Source organism: Triticum aestivum, chromosome 7A, assembly GCF_018294505.1.
Source record: "Triticum aestivum cultivar Chinese Spring chromosome 7A, IWGSC CS RefSeq v2.1, whole genome shotgun sequence".
Taxonomy (NCBI): Eukaryota; Viridiplantae; Streptophyta; class Magnoliopsida; order Poales; family Poaceae; genus Triticum; species Triticum aestivum.
In genome coordinates this window covers 130,179,923-130,195,805 of record NC_057812.1, presented here as the reverse complement: position 1 = coordinate 130,195,805, position 15,883 = coordinate 130,179,923, and the positions used below count along the sequence as shown (strand labels likewise).

The following is a 15,883-nucleotide window of genomic DNA, read 5'->3' as shown; positions in this document are numbered from 1 at the left end:
TATACCATTTTTGCGCAGCTATTTAAGGTATTTTTCTCACCTATTTCGTCAGTCTTGATACTATTTTTTGCGCCATTATTAAGGTATTTTTCCTTATAATGTCTTTTTCACACCTCCATTGATCTTTTCTCCTATTTCATGTCACCCTAGTCTCTTTTTATCCCCTTTATCATATTTTTTCATGCCGCTGTTCTATATCAGTTTTCAATGTATACATGTAGGAATTTTCCTCTATGTTTATTTCCTCCTTGATATACTTGGGAGGGGATTAGTGGCGCGTAGGAGCGGGGCACGCAACCTCAAATTATTATTTTTGCTTTTGACTTTCAAATTTTTATATCTTTTGAACCAAATCTAAATTAAGTTTCAAGTGTGTATTCGTGTTTCTTTTGATGAGGGCTTTCAAATAAGTTCAATTTCGAACATGTTTTGATGAATTTTTGGAACTTTGCTAAGTTTCAACCGCTGAAACTTGGAACGGGCGAACAACGAAAATTTAAGTTTCGGAAACTAAAACTTTACACTTCATGTGGCCCCTTGCCTTAGACTAGCCACAGTGGGGAGTAACTTAGACTACTATGTTAAAAGATGTGACATGTTAAAAGATGCTCAAGTTGTGGTGCAAACGTCACGCACGGGGAATGCCTTAAACTAGCACTATGGGCCTGTTTGTTTGCATGCCTGGAAAAATGGCTGCCTGGATACAGCCTAGGAAGATGTGAAATTTTGCCTGGCCAGGCTTGCCTGGCACTTGTGCGTTTGGTTCGTTCCCTTGGCCTGCTGCTTTTAAATCAGAGTGTGCTGCAAGGGAGAGGTTGGGGGATCAGCCTACCAGTCCCGCACATATGAAAAATAGAATTGTCTCAAAAAAAGATGAAAAAATAGAAATAAGCAATAATTCACCATGGTTGAACCCTCCTTCTCAACTAAAGAGGCAGAGTCGCCATGGTTCCACACCCTCCCGCACAACCGCGAACAGTGAACACCTGACTTACCATGGTTTGGACCAATTTATACTCCCTCGGTCCTTTTTAGTCTGCATATAAGTTTTGTCTGAAGTCAAAGCATCTCTACTTTGACTAAGCTAATAGAAATATGTATCAATATTTACAATGCCAAATCAATATTGTTAGATTCATTATAAAATCTAGTTTCATGGAATATATATTTGGTACGGTAGATGTTGATATTTTTAGTATATATTTGGTCAAACTTTGTAAAATTTGACTTGACCTAAATCTAATACGCGAAGTAAAAAGGACCGGAGGGAGTAATAAGTAACGAGCTAATTAATATGTATCGCACACATGAAAAACAAGGAAACAAAATAAAATACATCACAATTTTCACTTTTGAGGCACAAGAGCATTTATATGTATATTCAATACTTTGTTAACTATTTGTAATGTACTTTGACCCCAAAAAAAACTGCTAGCTTCTGTAATGTTGCCCCCCACACACTGCCCTGCCCACCCGAGTCCTCTGTTTGAGTTCGTGTATCTTTTCTTGAGAGGCTGAGAGAGATAGAGAGGTGCTGCCAAATTGGACACGACTTCGGCCGCAGCTCTGAAACACTCGGGTAGCTCTGAACAGTCCCTCCGAGCTTGAAGCAGTTTGTTGGGTTCCTCGACTGCTACCAGTCTTCCTCCGTAGCAGATAGATTGATGACAGTATCATGGCCCATGATTCATGGCGAAAAAGCGCTACATGTAGTGGCGTGCAAGCAACTAAGCTAGTGTAGGACGGGAGACTGAGAATCATGTCAATTATCTTCAGCAACACATAACACTTACACAAAATTCTCTCTCTTCCAACAAAATAAAAATATACTTCTCCCCCTAAAGAAATATAGGAGCGTTTAGATCAAACGCTCTTATATTTCTTCACAAGAAAGCAATATTTAAATCCCTATAGCCTGCTTACATCACTATTGTATTTGCTCTAACGGCGCAACCAGGCTATTGTTCGCCGCCCCCAGCTTGAACCCAACTCCGGTCCCCGCCCAGCCGGTGGCGCCGCCCATCACCTCCTTCATAATAAAAGCACAGTCGGTTTTCGCCCGGTTTTCCGTAATTAACTGGGCAATTCTCTTCTGCTTAATTAATAGATGAGGCAATCTTTGCCTCCGTTTCGAAAAAATAATAATAATAAAAGCACAGGCACAGGCCAACTGGTGTGGTTCGTGCGTGAGTGCCCTCAACTGACCTCCACGGCAAAGCAGCTAGTAACATCAATGTTATGTTGCAACCAACAAAGAAGGATGTGCAGGGTGAGCTACAGCCTTCAGCGTGCAATCTTCGGCACCCACACCATCAGCCAACAGCCCACGAGACATCACTCAATCATCACAGCAGCGACACCACGCGCGCATCGAGCAGCAGCGTCGCCCAGAAAGTGGACTGCAAGCTCAAACCCAGGAACCTCCTACATTGCGACATCATCCATAAAACGGCAACTGTAAACTGAACCCACAGCCAAGGTCAGCGAAACCAAATGCCGTCACAGAACGGGGTATCACAACTCAGCAGCACGCACAGCGGCCGCACTTCTGCGTCCAGCAAAGGCATAAAACAGCACGCATGACGACCTCGCCACACGCGAATAGATAGGGAGTTAAACAGATTAGATACTTTGCTTTTTGTTCATTTTGGAAACGGCAAAGCTAGAGAGACCTAGGACTTAGATTGTCACCCAGGAACCAACAACTAAATAAACCGAACGACCGCCACAGGGGCAGTGGTCTAGGGGGCAGCTGGAGGCTCCGGCTTCGACTGGTATGTACACTGGTTGTTCATCTAAGAAAGCCAGACGTCCCAGCTGCTGTCAAGGTTGGATTCAGCTTCGGGCTACCACGGACCCGTCAGAGTTCGTCGCAAGCAAAATCTCTTTGCCTTTGGTCCGAGCTGCTTTTCTATCCTCTCTATAACCTGCAAAATCCATTCACAAGTGAACTTGTGTGAGCGACAGGATGTCTATAGAGAACCTTTCTTCGAATTGTTATTACAAGTGAAAAACAGGAGCACCAAAGTATATTTAAGTATATTTTCGGCTAGCATTCTACTTCCAGTAAATACTTATCAATCAGAGGGGCCTTATTTCTTTAAATAATAATTTCAAACTTGGCTAACAATTAAAGTGGAAGCTACAAAAAAATCATGTGACGAATGAGTTTCATCCAAATAGATTAAAGACATGTCCATGCGTGAAAAAAACATGGTGCGACAACTTCTTGAAAATTCCACTGAAAAAATTGTCAGCATAAATGTTTTGTTGATATGCATACGGTACTGCTGCAAAACTGTGGGTTTTCAGATAGCACAGCTGACCATTAGCATCTTAAGCAATAGAGACACTGATTTTGGTAGCCAAGCCCCCCTCCTCCAAAATCACAAATCAATCTAGAACTGTGTGGATTGTCTGGGAGACTAACTCTTGTAAAATATGGGTGACTCAACTCTTTATTCACCATTAACAAACCAGTGGCTACACTTAATTCACCCTATCTCTTCTCTACTAAGGACATCCTAGTCTTCACCATGGCATGTTAGGTTATGAAAGCTTATGCTATGAGGAGGCTCTGCCGGATCTCTATTTAGTATCGCCGTGTGGGAATACCCAAATCCTCAACTGCAAAAAACTTTATGGTAGAAATCTTCCCTAAAAATGTCACTGTATCTAATTCTAGAGTCCTCTAAATCTAAACTATCTCTGACATACTCATCCTCCATCTCTTGCAGGACCTACCAAAACATATTTGCCTTGTAAAACTCCAAAATCTTCTACACGTCATGAGAAACATCGTGCTTTTGGACATTTTCTCACTTCCAGTAGGTTATATAGAAAGCATATAGTGAAACAAGAGACCTAAATTATGTACAACACAGTACTACTTCAGGGAGAACTGTAGGACAGACAAATAATATTGTGGCTTCCTATGAAATCTGAGATTTGCACGCCTGTGCACATCTCTTATTAAATAAATCACACCAGATGCTATGCTGCTGACAAGTAGCTCATACTTGGCAGAGTTTGGGCCAATCATAGCCGGAGGTCATTATCACCAAACAGAACATATGACGAATGTTAGTTTTAATCTCCAGATTAGAATGGTTTATAGTTTGTGTTTTTAGTTTTTCACACACCAAGCAAACTCCTGCTTCCAAACAAGTGACGTTAGGATTTTTCTTATCTTCAGTGTGTCTTGCAAGCTTGAGATCTAAGGTGGCATGAAATAAGAGTTGACAGTTATCCTCTGCTAGATGAGGCCCAGCCAAAAAGTACTGGCATTTTTGTTAGATATTCCTATCAACCAACTATCCCAAAAGACCGATCTGATAGAAAGAGGAGATATAATATACTTAACCCCCCCCCCCTCTTACACCCGACGTGGATATGGAATGATCAACACCTCCCCCCACGCCCGACGTGGGCGTGGATAAATGAATGGGGAAAATGCAGGGACTGAGACTTCAACCCAAGACCTCAGCTCTGATACCATGTTAGATATTGCTATCAACCAACTATCCCAAAAGACCGATTGATAGAAAGAGAAGATATAATATACTTAAACAATTTTATCTGAGCATGGCGCTCTTGGCTTCTTTATGCCCAGGTTTACGGAACTTGGAGATCATGGTTTATTTCAAATGTTCTGTTGTAACCTAAGTCCTACAATCTCTTAATGTTCTTAGATAATGGCAATAGAAAAATGCCCTTTATCAAAAAAGATAATGGCAATAGAACTTTTGAATCTTAAACAGAACCACCAAGGCAAAGAGTAGTACTAGCTGACATCAGAAGAGTGCAACTGACAATCGCCCAAGAAATTAAAACTATGTCTATTTATTAGGCTGTATATTGGGCATATTCTCAAACTAGGTACCCTCACCAGTTACTGGAAAAACTGAGTTTAAGGCTACGAACAGGACCAATGAACAATAAAGGATTTTTGTATTACAATCCGAATCACTTGGAAACATTTTCCTAACCCCAGATTGAAATCCAATCAGTCATCTCCACATTTCTTGATGCTACATCAAATGATTTTCCTCAGGCTTACTTTGGAACTATTTTATAAGTTGCCGATAACTAAATATATCTAAAAGCAGTATATTAAAACAAGTGCATTTAAATCCAACTCACAGCCAGCCAGACACGAAGTCTTGTAATAGCAGATTGAGCAAACAAGCATATTTTATATATAGAAGCTTTTGAATGTATGCAGCTATGATCAGACCAAACGCAATGTATATTAGTAACAAGAAATATTTTCTGCAAATGGTATTACCTCATCCTTTTGCTTCTGTAGCATTTCCACCTGCATATTAAAAGCATAACAAAAGTTAATATAGCTCATTAGAGCGTTTCAGAAATTCAGAAGGAAAATGTATGATAACTTAATGTAACCAGCGGATCTAAACTGTAAAGTCCACAACTTCATGTTGAAGTTAAACTAACTAAAATGTCATTCACAAATCACAAAGTATCTAATCTCTCTCCCCTCCTGATTTTAAATGGAGGGTGGGGGATGCTTTGTGATTTGTGAATGTCACGTGTCATCCATCAGGATGGATCTCACGTGAGACCTGGTCTCATAGAATTCTTTTCCCTGCACCTGGGGCACGACCTCCGGCGCTCAGACCGACGCTTCTACTGCAACGATGACCAGCTGGTGCTGGCCAAGGTGAACTGGCTGCTGCTGCAGAATGACCATGGTTGAACCCTCCCGCTAAACTAAAGAGGCAAAGTCACCATGGTTCCACACCCTCCCGCATAATGGCGAACACGTGAATTACCATGGTTTGGACCAATTTATAACACGTAACGAGCTAATTAAGACGTATCGCGCACATTAAAAATAAGAAAACAAAATAAATATATCACATACGAGTCCTTTGCTTGAGCTCGTGTATCTTTTCTTGAGAATCGCCTTTAATCGAGCGTTTCGTAAACATAAGCTGAGAGATAGAGAGGTGCTGGCAAATTGAACACGGCTTCGGCCGCAGCTCTTGAGCTCTGAAAGAAACACTCGTGTAGCTCTGAACAGTCCCTCCGAGCTTGAAGCAGTTCGTTGGGTTCCTCTACCACTGCCAGTCTTCCTCCGTAGTACTAGATAGATTGATGACGGTATCATGGCGAAAAAGCGCTACATGTAGTGGCGTGCAAGCAACTAAGCTAGTGTAGGACGGGAGACTGAGAATCATGTCATGGGTCAGGAATCCCAATTATCTTCAGCAACACATAACGATTCCACAAAATTCTCTCTCTTCCAAGGAAGTAAAAATATACTTTCCCCGTAAAGAAATATAAGAGCGTTGTCCGTGAGTGCGTGCCCTTAACTGACCTCCACGGCAAAGTAGCTAGTAACATCAATGTTGCAACCACAAAAGAAGGATGCGCAGGGTGAGCTACAGGCTACAGCGTGCAATCTTCGGCACGCACACCATCAAGCAACAGTCCAGACTCACAATCATCACAACAGCGACACTGTGTGCGCACTGAGCAGTAGCGTCGCCCAGAAACTGGACTGTAAACTCAAACCCAGGAGTTTCCTGCATTGTGACATCGCCCAGACTCCAGAAAACGGCAACCGTAAACTAAAACCACGGTCAGGTCAGTGAAACCAAATGGCTCCACCGCTGGTCCACTACGGTGGTGATCACTCAGCTATCACGGAATTGGCATGACGACTCAACATCATACAGAACAGCTGCGTCCAGCAACTGCATAAAACGGCACGCATGACGACCTCGCCACACGCGAATAGATAGGGAGTAAAACAGATTAGATACTTTGCTTTTTGTTCATTTTGGAAACGGCAAAGCTAGAGAGACCTAGGACTTAGATTGTCACCCAGGAACCAACAACTAAATAAACCGAACGATCGCCACAGGAGCAGCAGGAAAGCGGCGGTCTACGGGGGCAGCTGGAGACTCCAGCCTCGGCTGATATGTACACTGGTTGTTCATCTAAGGAAGCCAGATACTCCAGCTGCTGTCAAGGTTGTATTGAGCTTCGGGCTACCACGGACCGGTCAGCGTTCGTTGCAAGCAAAACCTCTTTGCCTTTGGTCCAAGCTGCTTTTCGATCCTCTCTATAACCTGCAAAATCCATTCACAAGTGAACTGGGTGAGCGACAGGGTGTCAAAAGAGACCTCTTTTCGAATTAAAGCGGAAGCTACAGAAAAATCATATGACGAATAAGTTTATGAAAGCTTATGCTATGAGGAGGCTCTGCTGGATCTCCATTTAGTGTCGCCATGTGGCAAAAGCCAAATCCTCAACAGCAAAATACTTTATGGTAGAAATCTTCCCTAAAAATGTCACTGTATCTAATTCTAGAGTCCTCTAAAGTCTAAACTATCTCTGCCATACTCATCATCCATCTCTTACAGGACCAACCAAAATATCTTTGCCTTGTAAAACTCCAAAATCTTCTACACGTCATGACAAACATTGTGCTTTTGGACATTTTCTCAGTTCCGGTAGGTTACACAGAAAGCATATAGTGAAACAATAGACCTAAATTATCTACAACACAGTACTACTTCAGGGAGAATCATAGGACAGACAAATAATATTTTGGCTTCCTATGAAATCTGAGATTTGAGGGCAGGCCTGGCGCAGTGGTGAAGTCCTCCCCACTTGTGCCAAGAGGTCCTGGGTTCGAACCAGCCTCTCTGCATTGCACTTTGCAGGGGTAAGACTAGGTTCCTATAATCCCTCCCCAGACCCCACCTTGTGTGGGAGCTTCTATGCACTGGGTCTGTCCTATGAAATCTGAGATTTGCACGCCTGTGCACATCACTTGTTAAAAAAATCACACCAAATGCTATGCTGCTGACAAGTAGCTCTAACTTGGTGGAGTTTGGGCGGATCATAGCCGGATGTAATTATCACCAAACAGAACATATGGAGAATGTTAGTTTTAATCTCCAGATTAGAATAATTCATAGTTTGTGTTTTTTAGTTTTTTTGTTACACATGATGTACAAATGCAGAAGCATACTCCTGTTTCCAAACAAGTGACGTTAGGATTTTTCTTATCTTCAGTGTTTCTTGCAAGCTTGAGATCTAAGGTGGCATCAAATAAGAGTTGACAGTTCATATATCCTTTGCTAGATGAGGCCCAGCCAAAAAGCACTGACATTTTATTCGAGCATGGCTCTCTTGGCTTCTTTGTGCCCAGGTTTATGGAACTTGGGAACCATGGTTTATTTCAAATGTTCAGTTGTAACCTAAGTCCTACAATCTCTTAATACTCCTAGATAATGGCAATATAACTTTTGATTCTTAAACAGAACCACCAAGGCAAAGGGTAGTAGTTGACATCAGAAGAGTGCAACTGACAATCGCCCAAGATATGAAAACTATGTCCATTTAATAGGCTGTATATTGGGCATATTCTCAAACTAGGTACCCTCACCAGTTACTGGAAAAACTGAGTTTAAGGCTAAGAACAGAACCAATGACCAATAAGGGATTATTGTATTATAATCCGAGTCACTTAGAAACATTTTCCTAACCCCAGATTGAAATCCAATTAGTCATCTCCACATTTCTTGATGCTACATCAAATGATTTTCCCCAGGCTTACTTTGGCAACTATTTTATAAGTTGCCGATAACTAGTAATATATATAAAACCAGTATATTGAAACAAGTATCTTTCTAATCCAACTCACAGCCAGCCAGACTCGAAGTCCTAGAATAACAAGTTGAGCAGACATGCATATTTTATATATAAAAGCTTTTGAATGTATGCAGCTATGCATGCATGACTAATACCGCTGTCATTGTGTGGGCACCTTACGCCTTAGTATGAACAATGTACTTATGGAAAACAGGCTAGATACATGAACCTATGGAAAACCATCATGCACTCTTTTGCAAATCAACCAACAGAACTGTAGTTTGCAGCAGTGATAAATCCAAATAGACGAATAGAACTAGTGATCAGAATGGGGTGTAAATAACAGTACTGCATGGTAGTACTTCCACAATAATAAGGCCAAACGCAATGTATATTAGTAACAAGAAATATTTTCTGCAAATGGTATTACCTCATCCTTTTGCTTCTGTAGCATTTCCACCTGCATATTAAAAGCATAACGAAAGTGAATATAGCTCCTTAAAGCGTTTATCAGAAATTCAGAAGGAAAACGTATGATAACTTAATGTAACCAGCAGATCTAAACTGTAAAGTCCACAACTTTATGTTGAAGTTAAACTAACTAAAATGTTCATTCATTTTCTCAAATCAAAAGAGTGTAACTAAAATGTTTAAAATGTGATAACAACATATAGATAACGCAAGACATGCATGTGAAACATAGGGAACCTCAAGTTACATTAATCACACAAAATATGATACAGCGTGGAGTGTATATTTCATAGTCAACAGATAACAATCTGCTAGTAAAAACAGTTGAATGCACCAAAGATGAGTACAAGTAGCAAATTTTGCAAGGCATGATAGCCGAAACAACAATGTTACAAAATTGATTTAACACCCGAATATTTAAACTTAAAAGGATAATTTTTATGCAGCCTCCAACGATGCAGAACGACCAAACATTACAAAAATGCTGGTTGTGACAACAATCATGACTCGTGACAGCAATAAGCATCATTCGGGGAGAACTAAAAAAGCATAGATGATACTACCAAACAACCAGACAAATATGGCAATTGCAGCAAGAAATATTAGAACTGTCTGGAGTCAAGAAATCAACTAAGTCTACTAACTGATTAGAATTGCAAGGTTAGTAAATAAACAATGTGCATATAGCCATTAAAGAAATTTTAAGTATACCTGTTTTTTCTGCAATGCCTCATTGTTCTCCTTCAGTTTTGCAACCTCGGCTTCCAACTCCATTATATAAGCCTGCAATACATCAGAAGGTTCAAAGTTAAGTGTACACAAACTGTGATATGGTTAAATGACAACAATTAATGGAATCATCTGAAACTATTCGCCACGGTCAGTGCTATCAATTAGAGCTTGCTGTGCTCACAACATAGAATTTTACAGGCTATGTAGAAATGGTGCATAAAGAGGCATACAATGCCACCTGCTTAGCCTAAGACAAAATTCACCGGAAAGTAACTATGCTTCTCATCCTCCTCCCTACCATCGCGATAGTAGATTGAAGAGATGAGAAGACCCACAATGCTGCAATGCCAAAACTTCATTTCCGAAATGAACAAAGTTATCCATTGCTGAATCTGAGAGGGTCAACTTGAATGACGATCCACATAGATTCTCCTCATCTTGGGTTTCACAATGTTTAACAACTCCAACTTGCTATTTGCAGGGGCTACTCAGGGATAAACTATTATCTAGCAGCTAAAATGGAAATGTCAGATCACATCAACGAATAAAGTACACAACATGACCGAGGGGCATACCCGATATAGACACCCTGTGAACCTGGGTTCGGGTTCAGATAATATTTCAGATTAGTTAAGCAAAAGGCGTATGGTTGAAGAACGAGAGCTTCACCTGCTTCCTCTGGCGGGACCTGGCGGCGGACTCCCGGTTCTTGATCATGCGCCTCTGCCTCCTCTCGACCACCTTCTCGACGGTAGGCCCCTTCCTGGCCCTCGTCACGGTGTCGAAGGGATACGGCACCGGCGACAGCGACGAGAGATCCCCGCCCTCCATCTTGCCGAACCCGTTCAGCACGCCCGGCGTCGTCGGCGCCGCCACCGTCATCGCCACGCCAGGCCCCTGCCCGACGACTCCGTGCACCACCCCGTTCGCCACCTGCATGGCCGGCGCGACCACATTGCCCTGAGGGAACAGAGCCTGCGCCCGCGCCGGCACGACAACGGTCTGGCCCCCCATGTCCTCCCGCACCACGCCGGCGCGCACCAGGAACTCCTCCAGCGTCATCCGCCCCAGGGTCTGCTGCCGCTGCGCCTGGGCCTCCGCCTGAGCCTGAGCCTGAGCCTGGGCCGGCGCCGGCGCGGGGGGCGCCGGCGGCTCCTCGTCGCAGAAGCCCATGATGTCGCGCCAGACCTCGTCGACCGTCATCTGGCTGAGCGTGCGGGGCAGCGTCATGGAGCCCTGGCGCAGGATGGCCTGCTGCTGCGGCTGCAGCGGCGGCGGCTGGGGCAGGGCGTCGACATTGGACGCCGGGGCGGCCGTGGTGGCCGGCGTCAGGGTGGCCGCGATGGCGTTGGACTCCTCGGCCGTCCAGATGTTGCGGAGCAGCTCGTCCATGTTCATGGACCCGAAGTCCTTGCCGGCGCCGCCGAGCGCGCTCTGGAACTCGTCGAACGTCAGCGAGTAGATCGACCCCTGCCTGGCCAGCGCGCCGGCCCCGCCGCTCCCTCCCGGCATCTCCATCCCTCCTCCTCCTCACACCACAACCCCCACACCGAATTCCCCCAAGATCCCTCCCTCTCCCGCACCACCAGCAGCGAAAATTCCTCCGGCGGTCTCTCTCGGCGACTCTATCCCACAAAGGCGACCGACAAAGAAGGCAAGGGAGGGGGGGCTGGGCTTATAAACAAGGGGGCGGGCGACAGCGGGTGGAGTGTGATTAGCCGGCGGTATAATACCCGAATTAGCAAGGGGAAATCTAGTTTTACAGAAAGGCGAGATTTTTGGTTTAGAAAACAAGGCGGAGCGGGGGGGAGGGGAGCATCGGGGGGCGTGTTGCTGCGGAGTTGGTGCGGCTTTGCGGGAGGCGATCGCGGCGGCGAGGTGGGGGGAGGGACAGGTGTCGCCTCGGGGCCATTAAAGTGGCTGCCGCCGGAGCGCGACAAGCCGGTCAGAGGATTGGGTTACTGCCCCCACCGGACAGTCATTCAGCTCCGCGCACACACCAGCTCTACACCGAAAATAGAAATTCAGGGCTGCCATGGGTTTTCTTGGGAAAAAATTTATTGCGGAAAATAAATTGCCCCCTCTTGTTGATTAAAGGGGTTTTATCTCATTTTTTTCTTATCTTATTATCCCCGCCGAATTGCGACGGAGACGTGCGCGTGAATCACGTGGCAAAGCCGCATACTGTGGGCTAGTTTAATTGAGCGTGAAAACAGGCGGCAATGGGGCGCCGTTGTAGGCTTGCGGATAGATAATGCAGGGGGTCGAAACGGACGGCGATGAGGCGTCCGTTGTAGCTTTGTAGATAGATAATGCAGGAAAGTTGAAACGGAAGGTTATGCGTACGCGATCCTTCTGGAGCACACCAGGATAGACATGAAATCCTCTGACTTTCGGCGCGTCGTTCCAGATGGGTTGGCGTCACGCAAGCGGAGCGACAGAGGCGCGCAGTCCCTCGTGATGATTTATCTTGTAGATTGGTTTGGCTGTAATAGACGACTTTTGCAAATGGAGCATGCAGTCAGATCTAATCTTCCGAATACAACAGTGCCGACACATCCAGGGGCTGAGCTATGTTAGGGCCAGCCCGTGCTATGGCCCGCCCAGCTCACGGGATTTTCTATACAACACATTTACTCTTGGGCCTTGGAACACGGGCCCACAAGCAATCCCCTTCTGTTTGGCCCATCCAGTCGACCCAACATGGGCTTCAAGATGTGCCACTAGGCCGGGGAACAACTTCGGTAGTGTGCCGAGATGATCATGGAACATATTTAGGACCGTCTTCTTTTGTGATCCAGGGGATAACTGAACCAACAACGCTTGAGGCCATTGCGTGTCGGGAGGCCCTAACTCGCCGTTGATCCGGGAGTTCAAAGGTTATATGCTGCCTCAGATTGCAGATCAATACTTGATGATATTCATGAAGACCGAAGTTGTGCATGGGGTCATGATTAGGGAGATCACACAATGGATGGTTGATTTTATTTCTTGTAGTTTTGTGTTTGAAGGTAGAACTTGTAACACTGAAGCACACAATCTAGCTAGATTTTCGCTCTCTTTGCAGCAGGTAGACATACTTGGTCGGATCTGCCCTATGATCCAAACACCATTCCTGTAAATCTTCCTATTGAGCAATGAAATCCATTGTGTTGCCCTCAAAAAAATGTAGAACCGTCAATGAGGGGTACCAATGGTGTAAGTGTGAAAAATATTTGGATATTACAACTATTTTCTGTCTGCTCAAAGCATATATAGTTCACTAAATGTAGTTGAAGTAAAAGTATAGGAAATCAATATGATGTGTCAACAATTTTGTGCGACATGTTGAATGCCATGCACGTCAACATGAGATCGCCATGAGCTAATGGCGGTAATCAAGTCGCCTTGGAAGAATACCTCTTAACGTTCATGCTACAATTTTCCAAGAAAATTTTAATGTGGTGGTGTGTGACGCCCCCGATTTAATCGTACACTAATCATGCACGCAAACGTGTACGATCAAGATCAGGGACTCACGGGAAGATATCACAACACAACTCTACAAATAAAATAAGTCATACAAGCATCATAATACAAGCCAGGGGCCTCGAGGGCTCGAATACAAGTGCTCGATCATAGACGAGTCAGCGGAAGCAACAATATCTGAGTACAGACATAAGTTAAACAAGTTTGCCTTAAGAAGGCTAGCACAAACTGGGATACAGATCGAAAGAGGCGCAGGCCTCCTGCCTGGGATCCTCCTAAACTACTCCAGGTCGTCATCAGCGGGCAGCACGTAGTAGTAGGCACCTCCAGTGTAGTAGGGGTCGTCGTCGACGGTGGCGTCTGGCTCCTGGACTCCAGCATCTGGTTGCGACAACCAGAAAGAAAGGAAAGGGGAAAAGGGGGGAGAAAGCAACCGTGAGTACTCATCCAAAGTACTCGCAAGCAAGGAACTACACTACATATGCATGGGTATATGTGTAAGGAGGCCATATCAGTGGACTGAACTGCAGAATGCCAGAATAAGAGGGGGATAGCTAGTCTTATCGAAGACTACGCTTCTGGTCACCTTCATCTTGCAACAGGCAGAAGAGGGTAGAGTCCGAAGTCCTCCAAATAGCATCGCATAGCATATCCTACCCGGCGATCCTCCCTCGTATCCCTGAGGGAGAGCGACCACCGGTTGTATCTGACACTTGGAAGGGTGTGTTTTATTAAGTATCCGGTTCTAGTTGTCATAAGGTCAAGGTACAACTCCAAGTCGTCCTGTTACCGAAGATCACGGCTATTCGAATAGATTAACTTCCCTGCAGGGGTGCACCACATAACCCAACACGCTTGATCCCATTTGGCCGGACACACTTTCCTGGGTCATGCCCGGCCGCGAAAGATCAACACGTCGCAGCCCCACCTAGGCAAACAGAGAGGCCAGCACGCCGGTCTAAACCTAAGCGCACAGGGGTCTGGGCCCATCGCCCATAGCACACCTGCACGTTGCGAGGGCGGCCGGAAGCAGACCTAGCCTAGCAGGCGTTCCAGTCCAATCCGGCGCGCGCCGCTCCGTCGCTGACGTCTGAAGTGCTTCGGCTGATACCACGACGTCGGGATACCCATAACTACTCCCGCGTAGATGGTTAGTGCGTATAGGCTCGTAGCCAACTCAGATCAAATACCAAGATCTCGTTAAGCGTGTTAAGTATCCGCGAACGCCGAACAGGGCCAGGCCCACCTGTCTCCTAGGTGGTCTCAACCTGCCCTGTCGCTCCGCCACAAAGTAACAGTCGAGGGCCGTCGGGAACCCAGGCCCACCTCTACCGGGATGGAGCCACCTGTCCTTTCAGCCCCCTCGTCAGAATCACTTGCGGGTACTCAATGAGCTGACCCGACTTTAGTCACCATCTGTATAGTATGTATGTATGTATAGTATATACCCGTGATCACCTCCCAAGTGATCACGGCCCGATAGTATAGCAAGGCAGACTGACAAGAATGTAGGGCCAATGATGATAAACTAGCATCCTATACTAAGCATTTAGGATTGCAGGTAAGGTATCAACAGATGTAGCGACAATGTCAGGCTATGCATCAGAATAGGATTAACGAAAGCAGTAACATGCTACACTACTCTAATGCAAGCAGTATAGAGAAGAGTAGGCGATATCTGGTGATCAAGGGGGGGGCTTGCCTGGTTGCTCTGGCAAGAGAGAGGGGTCGTCAACTCCATAGTCGAACTGGTCAGCAGCAGCGTCGGTCTCGTAGTCTACCGGAGAGAAGAGGGGGAAGAAATAATGAATACAGAGCAAACAAAGCACCACAAAATATATCAAGGCAATACGCGGTGTTCGGTGTGCCCTAACGCGGTAGTAGGTGATACCGGTGAAGGGGGGAAAACCCCCGGGAAAGTATTCCCGGTGTTTCGTGTTTTCGGGCAGAGGAGCCGGAGGGGGAAAGTTGCGGGTTCGATAGGTTAGGGGGGTGTGGCGGACGAACGGACTGCGTATCCGGAATCGTCTCGTCGTTCTGAGCAACTTTCATGTACAAAGTTTTTTCATCCGAGCTACGGTTTATTTTATATTAATTTTAAAAGATTAAAATCATTTTTAGCATTTATTTAATTATTTTAATCCAACATTATCCAGAACAGTGCACGCTGACGTCAGCATGACGTCAGCAGTCAACAGAAGCATTGACTGGTCAACTGACGTGTGGGTCCCGTTTGTCATTGACTGATTAGGCTAATTAGCAGTTAATTAAGTTAACTACTGTTTAATTAAACTAATTAGCTAATTATGATTAGTTAACTTAATTAATCCCTTAATTAGTTAATTAATTTAATTTATTATTATTTATTTAATTATTTTATTATTATTGTTTTTTTCTTTTTTTTAATAAAAACGTTCGAGGGTGGGGCCCCTTGTCATAGGCCCCTAGGCCTAACGGGTGCATGGGCGCACGGGCGCCCGATCCGGATGGAGCCCCAGTGGGCGCGGGCGCTGGAAGTGGCCGCCGGCTCGGCAGTGGCCCGTGGGGCTGGAGGCGGGGCAGCACGGTGGAGCGGTGGCGG

General features: G+C 45.2%; 1 protein-coding gene across 1 annotated transcript; it reads right to left on the bottom strand.

Annotated features, from left to right (window-relative positions):
• Positions 1-6,769: 6,769 nt before the first annotated feature.
• LOC123149675 (bZIP transcription factor 46) lies at positions 6,770-11,699 on the bottom strand. Its single transcript, XM_044569382.1, has 4 exons — positions 10,504-11,699; positions 9,814-9,885; positions 9,062-9,091; positions 6,770-7,100 (listed from the first exon to the last, which is right to left on the bottom strand). The coding sequence occupies exons 1-4, from the start codon at positions 11,350-11,352 to the stop codon at positions 7,020-7,022; spliced, it is 1,032 nt and encodes a 343-aa protein (XP_044425317.1). The 5' UTR covers positions 11,353-11,699; the 3' UTR covers positions 6,770-7,019.
• Positions 11,700-15,883: the final 4,184 nt, after the last annotated feature.

Coding starts and splice junctions, on each gene's coding strand:
- LOC123149675 (XM_044569382.1), bottom strand. CDS start 11,352: ATGGAGATGCCGGGAGGGAGCGGCGGGGCCGGCGCGCTGGCCAGGCAG. Junction 9,886..10,503: donor GGTCCCGCCAGAGGAAGCAG/GTGAAGCTCTCG, acceptor GATGTATTGCAG/GCTTATATAATGGAGTTGGA. Junction 9,092..9,813: donor AGGCATTGCAGAAAAAACAG/GTATACTTAAAA, acceptor TTTAATATGCAG/GTGGAAATGCTACAGAAGCA.